Raw genomic sequence first — 15114 nt, 5'->3', positions numbered from 1 at the left:
CATAACTTGGACATGCTCCACAGGGTAGAGGTCATATTTGCCTGACTATTTTTAAACTGGGACCTAGATTACTGGAGGTAATGTGACACCTGGTAACTGTGTTGTGTTTGTGTGCTTGTGAAGGCTGCTCTTGTCGTTCACCTTTTTTAATTTTTTTTTATGAAACATCTTATTTGAAATCGACAAATCACATAAATCTGGCTGATCAGACCGATCAAGTTACATTTAAGTGTGATTGGAAATTGCAAGTGACGCATATGAACATCATTAATAGCTCAGTGAACAGCTGTACAAGCGCTTGCTAAGCCTCTAAACATAGGTCGACAGGCTGCAAACAGTACACTGTAAATACTGCTGGGTTATATCTAGAAACTTAAATGATGAGTTAATGCTGTTTGGGAGATTTAATCAAATTGATAAAAAACTGAGAAGAACAACATTTTTATAGAAATGATCAGATCACACAGAACCTTTTGTACAATACGACACAAGAGGATGGAAAAATGATTTACTGTCTAATGATTTTATCAGTTATTTGTGTTAATTTTCTTAGTTAACAAAAGTAGTCACAAGCTATGATAGCTCTGTTCAAACATCAGTGTTGGAATATAGAACAGTAAATAATCAATATATTTTCTTTATTCTTGATTTTTTAACATTTACCATAGGTATCATTTCAAGCATTTCTGATTTTAATCCATAGATGAACTGATATTATCCATTGAAATTCTTTAGTTGGATTCCATTACTGCGTCATAATCCAACCATGTTATAAGGCCAGGTTTAGTCTGTGCACAAAACAAGGGAAAGAATTTGAAATTTGAATGAAATTCGTTCTTTGGACATTTCATCAAAAACACTTTTCAAGAATGAAGAATGAGACGCAAATGATAACTTTATTGCTGTATTTTCTTCTAAGGAAATGTCTGAACACCTCTGCCTTTCCAAATGGAAAACAGCCTCAAACAGCCTTTGTGTTAATCCAGTTATTAGTTGTTAAGAAACAGGTTATATATATATATATACAAATTAGGCTGCAGACCTACCTCATAGGTCAAAACAAACCCTGCTGAGCTAAATAAACACAACTTTAGACTGGTCCATATTTGACCCAGACACAGGTGTAACTTTTTGAAGGACTGGTGTGGACATGTCCCCACCAATGATTTCAATAGACTTTGGCACACAGCAATATTTGGGACAAATTTCTAAATTAGATTTTGCTGCTTTTGAAGGAGGATAATCACTGATGTAGCTAAAAGGGAAAACATCCAATCAATAAAAACCCAATTTTTCTGGATGAACTGATGGATGAATGAATGAAACTGTGTACATACTAGGGAGGCATGATACATTGCTGTTGGCATCAGAATCTGTTATTCATCTTTTTTTATATAAATTAATGTCGCACTACCCATAAATATAAATATCAATGTATTTGAGTTCTTTAGTGTTCTCAACAATAGGAAAGCATTCAATAAATATATGTTTTGGAAAATACAAACCCTATTGAAAGCGTTTGTGTCGAGTAACTCTAGGTCCATCAGCTACCACTCTTAGAGTGACCCCACTAACTTTCATCACAAAGTTACACCCTTGGACCCAGAACTGGATTAAATAACCAAAATCGGGTAGTTATTTCATACGTTTACTTAGCAGGTTTTACAGTTTACATCATTTAGTTGCAGGCCCAGACAGACTATTTCTGGCATGACAGAGCTATTTTGGATATATACTTCCTATACTGGGGTGTTAAAGGGTCTGATTAATCCTACCATTATTGCAGTAAGATGATCAATAATAGATAACCACACATTATGGATGGCAATTGGGATTGGATATTTATCCCAGGATGCTCTGTTGCTGACTGCCAACTCCCTGGAACAACGTCACTGACAGGGTGGTAAGGAAGATTACAGCTTGAACTGGACCCCATTAGTTATAGGACACTGAAACCCAATACAGACTGGACAGGAATCTCAGAGAACCTTGCAGCGTCCTTCAGCTTAACTTATTTTATTTAAATGAGGCGTTTTTTATTTTATTTTATTTTTTAAAATGTTTTGGTGTTTTTTTTTATCCTGTGTTTCTTGAGATGGATTACTTGTCAGGAATGTCTATTCTGAAAGAAAGCAGAATTTTATGAACATCATTTACTTTTTGTTTTGTTTTTTTCTCATAACCTTCCTTTTACTTTTCAACATTGTATGTTATCTTTGTGCAAACCTTCCCATCTATTTTGGATAAGTATTATCCAGCTTGGCTTATTTCTCAAGTGAGCATCAGTATCACATCTCTCCTCTGGCTCTGCACCCGTAATAGAAACACGGATCGCTTTCGCAGACTTGACACTGTTGACTGCTGGGCGCTCGTTTCTCCTGCGTTGTTGCGCCAACTTTTTGCATAACTTTCTTAACTTTCCACGATAATCTAAAAGAAAAAAAAAGAGAGAGGGAAGAACGGGCTGAAATGCTTGCCGTCTCCATGGCTTTTCTTATATTCCCCGCTGCGCTCCTCGTAGCCGCGCAAAGCGTCGGGGAGCTTCAAGGCCTCCACTCCCACGGAGGAAGCGCAGACTTCGAGCAACCAGGTAAGAAGAAGATGTTACTATTGAAGACAATGAAAAATGATAACTGACATTGTTGGAGGTTTAGGCAAAGATGGCTATTGATCGATCCACTCAGCCATCTCTTCATAATAAAGGTAGGTCTATACACTAACATAACTTGGATGAAGTAGAATAGAATAGAATAGAATGAAATAGAATAGAATAGAATAGAGTAGAATAAAAAAAAAATAGAATAGAGCAGAACAGAGTAGAATATAATATAATAGAATAGAATGGAGTAGAATGAAATAGAATGGAGTAGAATAGAATAGAACAGAAAAGAGTAGAACAGAATAGAGTAGAATAGAATAGGGGAGTTTTTCCTCTCCACTGTCGCTACAAGCATGCTTAGTGTGAGGGATTGCATTCGAGTCAATGAGTCAATGCAAGCAACTGGTTTTCCTTGGATAGAAAACTTTGAATCAATTTGATTGGATGATCTGGTGAACTGTAAAGTGCCTTGATATGACATGTATTGTGAATTGGCGCTATAGAAATAAACTGAATTGAATTGAATAGAATAGAATAGTGGTAAATAAAACACAATATATAAAAAAGGTTTTAAGAATGAAAAAACTCCATATTCTTAATAACTGGAAACAACTAAAGTAAATACCCACGTCATGTTTAAAAAGGGCTTGGGCGCATTCAGAATAGATTAAATGAAGAGTGTAACATGTTAAAACAATGTAATAACTGAATGATTTTGATAGCTATGAGGACTTGAATATTAAAAACATGCTGCCCATATTTCTTGTTTCATAGCTGATTAATCAACTTCGTTAGTCGCCACTCACAGAGTGGTGACTAACGAACAATAACAAACAAAAACTGATTTTGTTGTAAAGCTTAAGATGTTGTAAAAAAAAATATTTGAGTTGTCCATTGAAACAATTTACAATACAGTGGTTGTGCCACATCATTCTTTACAAGAATTAATTTCAGCCAGGTTAAAACATTTTTCCATTTTCATAGTCCACAAGTCATTTATTATCAGTCTTAATTAAGGCTAGGTTAAAACTATTTAGGTAATACCTTTATTCACAATTAAAAATATGGATTATCAACTCAACGACCCGTAATGTTATTCTCTCATGTCTTTTATCCTGCATATATTTAAATTTATCTTGACTTAATAAGAAAGAAATTGGCTCAATCGCACATATTGATGGAAGAGAACTTTTTTTTTTTTTTTAGAAAATTTCTAAATTTTAACTTTATTTGTCAATTTTAACCCTCTTACTGCCACTGAGGCAGCACAAACCAGATATTGCAGTAGTTTTTTTCTCCCTTCAAACTCTTAAGAACTCAGTAGAAAACTGAGTCATCCAGAATACCTGCCAAATATTTTAAAATATGATGTTGGGTTGGACAAAAGGACGTATTTCCATTTTTTAAACATTCTAAAATCATAAAGTTCAGGTTATTAGGTAATGTATATACATATATAATGTGCACGAAGACTGAACTAAAGAAACAAAGAAAAAAAAAAATTACCAATGACTCCAAAATCGATCTGTCTTTGCTTTATTTTCATACACATTTGGGAGGCACTGAGTATTGTGCTGTGGCTCTTCTATGTGAAATGTTTCCTATAAAAACTGTTTAAATTTGTTGTTCGGCACCAAAAAACTGCAGTTAAAGTGAGCAGTATTGAGTTTAGTTCAGTTCAAAGCTTTGAATGTGAGCTTTTACTCATAAACATAACACTGTAATAATTTGAACCTAATTCCGCATTAATATTAGGCCCCCTAACCTTAGAGCATGCAATGTGTCACTAAGTTAGGCCAAAATGCTCAACTCATAGCTTTGTCTGGAAGAGAAGCGGGACTAAGCCTTTAAACACAGGCCCAACTCTATCATCTATAAATGAAAGTGTTGATGGTAGCAGCCCACCTGATTTTTACCCTTAGAAATGGTGCCAAAGCCAAACAGGATAAAGCTAATATGATGAGAAAAAGTAGAGAGGACTCAATGTAAGGGGGTCAACTAACACATACTGCAGAAAGATAGAGTAGAGATAGATTTAAGCAAAACTATGAAAGTAGTCCCCATGTCCTCCAGCAGTCTAAGCCTATAACAGCATAACTTCAGAGATAGCCCATGATAACCTGAACCACTCTAACAACAAGCTTTACCAAAAGGGGAGGTTTCAAGCCTAGTCATAAAAGTATAGGTTACTTGGTATTCCATTTTGAATACTGCGCACACTTTAAAATAAAATCTAGTTGTTAAAAAGAAAATCATGTTTGAAATAAATCATTTTAAACATTATTTTTGACAAACTGATTTTAACCTATTTTGCATGAACCATATTCAATACAGACGCAGAAATGTTATATAAAGTTTATGCCTGTATTCAAGTTTATCAGATTGTATGGTGACTGATATGTAGTAATAAGTAAACTTACTATTTACCTGTTGAATGATAATAGCATGAAACAGATGATTTGTCCCCTGCTATTTTTTTCAATATAAGTCATCGTGTTCAAAAAAAAAAAAAAAAATAGCAACAGGTAAAAAATAGCTGCTAGGAACTAGCATTTTTTTTCCAAGTAGCTTTTTTTAATGAATTTTAAAAAACTGTGATGAACAAAGCTGGGCAAGTCTGTGTTCTCAAGGAAAAGAAACACATGACAGATAATGGGATTATTTAATCATTTTAAGAAATCTTTACCAGAATTAAAAACAAATGAGGTGGATAGTTAACAAGAGCAGCCCTTAACAATGTAAACATCTGTTAAATGGGGTGAAGTTCAGTAATGTAATTTTAAATAATATTCCCTTATTTTTCAGAAACAACTTTTTAATGTAAATTTAACTGGTTTTGATTAATACATTTTTATTGGAAATTAAACGTGCTGCATTACTGTTCATATCAATATGTATTTTAAAGCATTCTGAATGTGAACATATAGCGTAGAGAGACAGTTCCAAGAGGTTTGTTGGGGCCAGCAGATGGTGGACTTCGCTGGCAGACCTTAGACTTTCCACCCTGAGGTTCTGTGACAGAAGAATGTGTCACAGAAACAAAGCTCTGAATCAGTAGAATGATTGATATGCATCAGGAAAACGTGTGTCATGGACCCCATATGTTTCCATCTAAAACTGACCTGGAACAAGCTGTACAATTTAAAGCTTAATTACACCAGATTAATAAGCCATACAACTCAGATGGGAATTATCACAATGCGCTCAAGTACACTCCACATTTTTCTAAAGTTTGTCTTTTATTCATAGTGGTTTTATCTGTAAATGTAAGCTATTTTGTCCTTGGTTTTAGTACAAATGTTCTAAAGTTAATCACAATAGCAGCCTTCCTTATTTTGGAAGACGTGCGTTAGCATAAAAAAAACATTAGGTTTTACATATAGGATAGCAAAATTTTGAATTTTGAATTCTCTATTAACTGACTGTAAACAGATTGTATTGATGATAGAGTTTGAGATAGAGATTGAGATAGATTTTACAGTTTCAAATAGCACCAACTGTGCTTCTTTTAAACATTTGCTTTTTTTCTGTCAGAAAAAAAACCCTTAAAAGACAAGAAAACAAAGTTGAGTCAGGGCTTGAGCTGGTTCAGTGCAAAGATAAAACTAATCTTGATAATAAAAACTTCAAGTTCCAGTAGTGAAATTATATTTTCTAAAACAAAGCACTAAGTATGATAAAACAACAGTTAAAAAAACTGTTGACTTATGTGGATACCATGCCCATAGTGAAACATGTTGGTATCATCATGCTCTGGGTGATGCTATTCCTTTAGGGAATCAGGGAACATAGTGAGAGCTGACTTGAATATAGATACAACTAAATAGAGGGCAATTCTAGAACAGCACCTCCTAAAGCTTATGAAGTGCTTGAGATAGATTATACATTTGCAGTTCATAAATATTCTCTATTTGATCTGACTGAGCTTAAGTTATTGTGCAAAATGAGACAGCATGATGTAAAGTATACATTTGCTAAATTTGGAACAGGTCGCAAAATTTTTTTTCCTTCTTTTCTGCATTAAATAAAGAAAAATGGCAAGCTGCTGTCAATATGTTCTCTTACATCCATGTTTGGAGGGAACTGTTCACTGAAATGATGGGATTAATTAACAATAATATTAAGAATAATATGTCTTTTTTATTTATTTAGACCCATGTCTGACTATATATCCACCATGTTTGAGTGAGGCTGATCTTTACAGCCTGGAGGCTCTGCGTAGCATCCACCAGATGATGGATGATGACCAAGATGGTGGGATCGAAGTGGAGGAGAGCATGGAGGTAAACACTGAGCTTTTTACAATATATTTAATCTTTGTTTATGTTTGTTTAAATTCTCTTTTTTCATACGCCTTTGCGTGTAAGAAAGCAGTAGAGTGAATCAGTACAACAACAGGTGTTGGCTGGTTGGCTGGAGGAGTCAAGTCCTCCTTCAAGGATAGCAACTGTCAACTTTGCTTTTGGCACAGTGACAAAATCGGTTTGCACTAATAGAATACTCCATTTCACTGACCTTTATCAGCAAATTGTAAAGAGTATAACTGTGCAGTTCATAAGCGTAGGTCATACTCCCGGTGAGTAAATGCACCGTGAGTAAAAGCAAAGGGCTCTTCTTTCCCATTGCTTTTTGAAAATGCAATGAGACCTTGTTTTGTGCTTTTCATCATATCAGTTATTCCAAGAGGAGAAAAATTGTTAATGTGGCTAAAAGAAGTATTACATGTGTTAATAATGAAACTGCATTAATGTATAATCACTTTAAGATTGCTGAGATTTATGAGCTGTTTTCAAAAGGAAAGCCTACGTGTTTCATAAGGACAATACATTCCATATGTGCATTTACCCCCTGTACTGTAATAAGCATTTTAAATATCCAATAAATAGTAAAATATCTGAAAGTCTTTTTCTTTAGTGGTAAACCATGGACTTCTAAAATAATACAGTTGCCTGCCAGAGTGTAGCTTTTGGATACATAATCCCAGGGCTCAGGTTGCAGTTGGTATGGGAACATCAGTAGACAAGACACCGCCTGAAGTCCCAAAATTCTGTTAGCCGACATATAAAGAATGGATTTATGGTCAGAAACACATTCCAGCTGGTATGTGTGCTTCAACACACATACCAGCTGTAAACTTTTGCAACACACATTGATGCTTGTCAAGCTACAATATCTGGAAAAAAACTGTTCAAAAGACTTCCTTAGACTAAAACCTGAGCACATGTGAAATTTCTTTATATACTGTTTTTTAGTTTATCAGATAATTCCCAAATTGCCTTAAAGATGCCTTTGCTTTTATTACTAAAAGTCTGTTTCGGCCATCTTCTTTCTGTTCTTACAGTTTATCATTGAAGACATGAAGCAGCAGCAGACCCACAAACATAGCAACCTGCACAGAGAAGACCAGCACATTACAGTGGAGGAACTGTGGAGGGGCTGGAAGTCATCTGAAGGTGTGGTAACATTGCATGTGAATTCATCCGAAAGCTTCAAACATGTCTTTTAATTAACTCCTATCACTGATTTGGCAGTGCACAACTGGACACTAGATGATGTTCTGCGCTGGCTGAAAGACTTTGTCGAGCTGCCGCAGTATGAACGAAATTTTAAGGATTTTAAGGTTAACGGCAACACCCTTCCCAGGTAAGAAGAATAATGAATTACTTTGTGGTGAAACAAATGCGATTTTGTTTAAGATGAAACTGTCAGTAGTGTAAAATCTTTGTGTTTCTTTGACAGACAAGGATAGTTAGCAAGCGTCTTAGCAGGAAATGTCACCCATGAAAACATGTTGGTTTATGTCATGTTTTCATTTTTTTGGGATAAAAAACTAAACATGCCCAATGCACCATACACCTGTTTGTTTTGTGTTTTTGATAAGTGTTCAGCAGCTTTTGATCAGCTGATTGATCAAACTAAGAATAGGTTTTCTTAGACATTTGACACAATTCAAGAAACAGGAACTTGTACTCATAAAGAAAATACCATTTTTTATTTTGCTCTTTACCATAATTTAGTCTGACCTGAATAATATTTGTAGGATTGCAGCAAATGAGCCTTCGTTCCTGAGTACCCAGTTAAAGGTTCTGGACCAGAGAGACAAACAGAAGCTCAACATCAAAGCTTTAGATGTTGTGCTGTTTGGACCACCTACACGTATGAAATATTCTTTACTCTTCCTACAGTTACCATTTGGGGTGTTCATTTGGTTTGGATTTTCTATTATTATACCCTATTATCTATACCCTTTGGTGATGGATCAAATAATTTTAGAATTAAATTCAGAACTTACTATCATTGTTTTCTATTCTATCATAGGCCCCCCTCATAACTATATGAAGGACCTGCTGCTGATTGTGTCAGTGGTGATGGGAATAGGCGGCTGCTGGTTTGCTCAGGCCCAAAATAAAGCCAGCAAGTTTCACGTCGCCAAAATGATGAAAGATTTAGAAAGTCTTCAGAGGGCAGAACAGAGCCTCATGGACCTACAGGAACAGTAACTATTTAATATTATTCTTTCCTATGCTACTTATATTTTAATAATTTTGATCGTGTTAATCGAGGTAAAATCTTTGCTTTCTTCAGACTGGAGAGGGCTCAGGAAGAAAAACGAAATGTGGCGGTGGAAAAACAATACCTGGAGGAGAAGATGAGAGATGAGATTATTGGAGCTCAGGAAGAAGCTCATCGTCTTCATGAACTGAGACAGGGAGCCGTTAGTGAGCTCAGCCGCCTACGGTATGCAGAGGAAGAGCTGGAACAGGTAGATACATCACAAACAGGAGGAGAAACGTCATCTGCACTTTTTGAAAGTTGAATATTGCATGCTTTGTAGAACTTAAAGGAAAAAGAACGTGCAGTTAAAGATTAAATTATGCATGGCATCCTGAACCTGCTAATCACAATACTACTATTAGGGAGCTCGGTTCAATAATCACTAAAGATGTCAAACAGAAGTAGTTTAATTAAGGCTGGGTGAGCTGACAAGCATGTGTGCGGATAAGGATAAATTGTAAATTAACAGAAATCTTTTTCTTTTTTTTTTTCTGATACACTTCAACACAGTGTAATTACTGTATAAAATAATCTCAACTGTCAAACTGCCAAATTATTTGCTTCTGTCTATATGCTGCCGTTTGTTAATTTTTTATTGGCTGTAGTTATTTTTATTTTATTCCACCTAACCTGCTTCTACTGATGAACTAAAGACATTGCTTTTTTTTAGCTTGAATACTTTTTGCATCAATCACCAACACCTGGCTGTTTCCCTAGAATGATATGTGCTAGTTTGCTCCACCTTTTAGCCTAACTATAAAAATAACTGTTCCATCAATGGAGGTTTCAAATAACGACCGACCAACAATTAAAATGTGGTTGTTTTTAGCTTTCTTAATTTAGGAAGAATAACATTTGTTGCACAATTTAACCAGCAGATTACGAATCTAGTATTAACCAGTAAAGTGAGACCCAGAGCAGCTGTGGCTACAATGTAGCTCACCACCATCAATGTTTGAGTGTTTGTGTGAATGGGTGAATGACTTAATGTAGTGTAAAGCACTTTTGTCAAGTGTTCTGGCTTGAAAAAATATTATTTATTATTATTGGCCATTTACCATTTGACCCTTTAACACATTAGTTACAGCATTGGTTACACATAACATATCTTTGAAGAAACAACCAGGAGAAAACTGGAGGCAATTTAGATAGATAATATTTGAGCAGTTGAAGAATTGACTGGAATACAAATTTTAAAAGGAGCAATGATGTGGCACTGAGGCTGTTGTGTTTATGGAAAATAAAGAAGTTCTTTGCTAAGAACTAAATAACCAACTCAAGCACAAACCCTTGTCCAGCAATGGAACTGATTTGGTGCTATACTTCTCTCAACCACAAAACTGGTTCTTAAATTGGAAGGCATCATAAGTCTGCTTCCCTTCTGTTTTGTAGTTGTCATGACCCGGATGACTGAAAATTTACACAGGCATGTTCTCTCTCAAGCTTAGAATGCTCCTGTCTTTTATTTCCTTCAGTCAGTTAAAAATAACCTTGGTAGTCATCCTGCTGTTTTCACCTAGCGGCATAAATATTGGCATAAAAAGAAAATACATTTTTAAGTCATTTAATTTTTATTTTGTTGCTTAATACATGCTCATCTTCAGTAGAGCAGCTGTCTCAGCCATGCCATAGAATATTTATAACATTCTTTTTTTAGTGCGGTTGGCAGTAAGTTTAAATGCAAAACTGTATAACAGTGTCCATCAATGAAATTACCAGTGATTTCTTCAGTTTCGCTCTCTTAAAAAGAAAGCTGAATGCATTGATATATACAGAATGAAGCACTACAGCAATTTATATATATGTGTAGTTTGCTGAAGTGTGACTAAGTACAGAATAGAAACCTGTCACCTAATATGTTGTTGATTAATTCCTATGATGAAGTGAATAAAGTCTTGGACGATTGGGTTGCATCAGGAAAGGCATACCAAGTCATGACTTTTTGAGGCGAACCCTGCAGCCAGTGTGACAAAAACAACCCAATATTTTGTTGAACCGTGATTGCTTATACATATCTTTAAGGGGAGTTCTTAGTGAGAAAGAACCCGAAAAAAATTAGTTTATTTTTTTAAAGATGGTGTAAGACCTTAATATACCTTTTCTGGACAAAAGTCATGCTATTTATGCTTTCCCTATGGCAACATTTGACAGAACTTTTGTCAGGGAGATTCCCTCATGATTTGATGCTAAGTCCCATATTCAACATAATATTGGCAAAATAGGATTTTTATTTTTTCCTTTGAGCACTGATGAGTTTTTTTTTTTTTTTTTTAACAGACAGAAAATGATTTTTCTCCAGATCTGCTTGATACACAATTTAGACGTTGTCTACCGCTCATCAAATACAGTGATGTAGGATGCAGGAGTTTACCCTGCAACCAGAGGGTCGTTAATTTGACCCTCAGCACTTTCCGTTTAGGTTGTTATGTCCATGGATGAGACACTTTACCCACGTTGCCTACTGATGGTACACAGATGGCCTGGTGGTGCCTGTTTAGGGAAGCCTCTATTTTTTGCCTGTGTAGGAAGGGCAGCTGTACCTGCAATGTAGCTTTCCATTTAATTATTAGGGTAGAGTTGGCTCCAAAATTATTAAGTCTTAATAAGCTGCAAAAAAAAAAAAAAATGCAGTTCAAAAATCATTAGCATGGAACAAATTTCTTTTAGAATGGGTTTTTTGATCACATTCTGATATCAAACATTCTTTTAGGTTCGTGGAGCACTAAAGCAGGCTGAGAAGGAGATGATAGCCAGCTGGACTGTCTCAGGCGCCCTTCAGCAATGGCTTCAGCTTACACATGAGGTGGAGGTTAAGTACTACAATGTTAAAAAGCACAGCGCAGAGCTACAATTAGCAGCTGCCAAGGAAGAGGTAAGGCATAAAAAAATGCATGTATGTTGAGTAAAATACTTAAGAATAAATACATTGTTTAATTAATAACTGATTACTTAACAACCAAACACAAATTTGCAAACTGTACCAGCACAGAGTACCGTCACTTTCCTTGAACCTATCTTTTCCGCAGGCAGAGAGAATCAAGAGGAAGAGGAATTCTATTCTGGGCACTTTCCAAATGGCCCACAGCTCTTCTCTTGACCACGTTGATCACAAGATCATGGAAGCAAAGTAAGGCAGACAGCTACATGAACAGCCTCTGCTTTTGAGCGTCAAAAATAATTTAAAAAATGTACTTTTGATAACCAAATACTTTGCGCTCCCCACAGGCAGGCATTGTCTGAAGTAACAGCTTGTCTGCGAGAGCGCCTTCACCGCTGGCAGCAGATTGAGCTCCTCTGTGGATTTCCCATTATGAGAAATCCTGGACTAACAAACCTCACAGCTCAACTCTACTCCGACACAACCGCAGTGGGGTTCCCGCGAGTATCACAGTCTTCCTGTTCATGTCACAGCTCTGTTCAAGGCTCAATAGAAGATCTTTTAGATGAGCCTGCTGCTTCTATTATACCCCAGATGCCTGGTAAGTTACAACACTGATCACTAAACATTTGGACTTACTACAGTGAAATCTTTCTGATAGTATGAGTCGCCTCCTAATCCTTTTTTAATGACACCCGTTAACACTATTAATCAGTAACTCTGTGTATTCAGGGATCTAGACTTTGTGAAACTGCCAAACCCACAATTGAAATGGAGAAGAAAGGGAATTTAAAACACTTTGATTGTTGCATAGTATAATGTTTTTTTTTTAGATAAGTTAAAAGATAAGTGAATTCTTATCATTTTCAACTCTAAGGAGACTAAAACAGTTGCTACCTGTGTAATAATATCTGAGTAAGTGGAAGATATGAACTGCATTAGTTGCATTTGGCCTCTTTCCCACAGTTCAAATTCCACCTATTAAGCGCTCTCCTCGTCTTCGTGGATCCACCATCTGTAGGGCACGTCGTCCTGGAGTCATCCCTCCACAACAGCCTTCCATGATTTCCTCAGATCCTGACATCCTGATCCCTATCAGAGCCCCTTACTCTTCCTATGATGAAGGAGATGAGCTTCACCATAAAACCCTTAAAAAACAGTAAGTCTCTATGCAACACAGTCTGTAAACATTTTTGGAGTTTACCTTAAACATTACCCACTATATATATATATAATATATATATATATTTTTAGTGTCACTTTCCTTAAATCCGTTCTTTGCTTTCTCCTTTTTTCTTTCTGTCATCAATAGAGATTCACAAGAGAAATTCTTAGACGCAGAGTTTATAACATCCTCAACTCACAGCAAAATGTTTTCTAGTCCTACGTCTCTTGATGCCTCATCTAGAAGATTCTATCATGATGAAGCTGAGCTCCTAGCAGACAGCCAAATGACTAGGCCTCTGTGTGAACAAGTAGAAGCTCTTTCTGAGTTTGCACTTCCCAAAATGTCTGAGGGAGAGCTTGATACTCCTGTAGATGTGAATGTTCCTTGCAAGAAGATGACGAAAGACAAAACCGGTGGTTCTACTTTGGAAACCGCTTCTTGTAAGATCTCTAACCAGGACTCTCATGGAAATACTGCACCTAAGAAGATATCCAGACAGAAGAGTGAAGTTTCAATGGGTGCCGCATTAAAGCAGGGCATTTCTCATGATTTAGAGATCACACCTATAAAAACCGAGAAAGGTACTGCTGAGGATTTGATGGAGGTTCCTTTCAGGAGTCTTTACAAGGAAAGACATGACTTAGAGCCACTGGAGATGATAAAGATTCTCCGGCCAGAGTTAGAAGCATCATCAGAAACACATAGGATAATGTCAAGGGATGTAGTTGAGACTTCCATAAATAGAAAGAAAATTAGAGAAGATGCTGAACGCCTGTTTGAATCTAGAAGAATTACAAGGAATTCAATGGGAATGTCCTTAGACACAGCCTCTAGGAAGCTTCAGCTGAATACAGGAGACCATCACTATGAACCGTCTCCAATGGCTGTACCAAAGGATAAAGTAGCTGAGACAGCTATAAAACCACAGAGGAAGATTTCTCGAGATGAACTGGAATATTTTTCAGACCCCAGAGAGACCATAGATGCCTTTAGGGATCCACAAGAGTTTAGTCTAGAGTCTTCAAAAGGCCAAGGAATAAAGAGAGATGAAGCTGAGATGTCTGCTGGTTCCTTAAGAAGGAGAATAGCTGGAATACCAAGAAGTGATACCAGTTCAACAGATGCCTTCACTGAAAACATCTCCTGGGATCGAGTTAATACTCCAGCTGATATGCAAAAACATCTAACCCTGAGGGAGGACTTTGGAGGATATGAATCAAGCTCTTTACCATGTCGTATTGGACAGCCAGATCTCATGCTAACATCCCAAGGTCCATGGCAGTCCTCCTCAGACCTCTATACTGCTGGTCCTCTGAGCCAACTTGTGTACGATGGAATCCTTGAGAAATCATGCAGCTCCATGGCCTCTCTGCATACGTCTCTCTCAGCCTCTACTCCAAACCTTCCACAAGGCAGGCTGCCAGCTGACTTGGAGTCACCGCTTCCTCCTCCAAAAGCTGTTCACCCATCTCTTTTATCACTCCCTGATAGCGGAGATGAAAAGAACAAAGATAAGGATAAAAACAAGAAAACTCTAAAGCTGAAAAACCTTTTTAAAAAGAAAAATGAGTCAAACCCAGAAAAGTCTCACAGCGGTCTTCAGAAACTCTGACAACCTACAGTCATTTTCCCCTAGCCTGAGGTTTATTTTCAGATATTAAAGCTTCGGCGTATGTTTGAGTTGATTTTCTGCCTAAGTAAGGTTATAAAATCCAGCCAACAATTGGTCCAGCTAAGGAACTATACAACCAACAGTACAGCAGTAGCAAACCAGTGAATTTCCATGTGGAACATCAGCACCAATCACAGATTCAACAAGGTTTTGTACTATTCTAGGAAAAAGGTTACCTTTAATGTCACCTTCACATGACTGATTTCCTTTAGTAAAAAGCTAATCACATCCCGGAATTCAGG

The 15114-nt window shown here is 36.6% G+C and overlaps 1 protein-coding gene across 1 annotated transcript; it reads left to right on the top strand.

Moving 5' to 3' along the window:
* Positions 1-1910: 1910 nt before the first annotated feature.
* LOC119786783 (stromal interaction molecule 2-like) lies at positions 1911-14911 on the top strand. Its single transcript, XM_038290325.1, has 12 exons — positions 1911-2590; positions 6752-6882; positions 7941-8052; positions 8131-8242; positions 8640-8755; positions 8918-9095; positions 9185-9362; positions 11865-12026; positions 12181-12281; positions 12380-12633; positions 12999-13191; positions 13345-14911. The coding sequence occupies exons 1-12, from the start codon at positions 2470-2472 to the stop codon at positions 14810-14812; spliced, it is 3126 nt and encodes a 1041-aa protein (XP_038146253.1). The 5' UTR covers positions 1911-2469; the 3' UTR covers positions 14813-14911.
* The last annotated feature ends 203 nt before the right edge of the window (positions 14912-15114 follow it).

Source organism: Cyprinodon tularosa, unplaced genomic scaffold (genome assembly GCF_016077235.1).
Source record: "Cyprinodon tularosa strain WSP-4 unplaced genomic scaffold, ASM1607723v1 ctg279, whole genome shotgun sequence".
Classification (NCBI taxonomy): Eukaryota; Metazoa; Chordata; class Actinopteri; order Cyprinodontiformes; family Cyprinodontidae; genus Cyprinodon; species Cyprinodon tularosa.
The sequence above is the reverse complement of the archived record's forward strand: the minus strand, read 5'-3'. Positions and strand labels throughout refer to the sequence as shown.

What these genes read in the sequence shown, in the direction of transcription:
- LOC119786783 (XM_038290325.1), top strand. Translation starts at nt 2,470, where the DNA reads ATGCTTGCCGTCTCCATGGCTTTTCTTATATTCCCCGCTGCGCTCCTC. An exon ending in GGGCTGGAAGTCATCTGAAG is followed by an intron (nt 8,053 to 8,130) that starts GTGTGGTAACAT and finishes CTGATTTGGCAG; the next exon opens with TGCACAACTGGACACTAGAT. An exon ending in CAGAGGAAGAGCTGGAACAG is followed by an intron (nt 9,363 to 11,864) that starts GTAGATACATCA and finishes ACATTCTTTTAG; the next exon opens with GTTCGTGGAGCACTAAAGCA.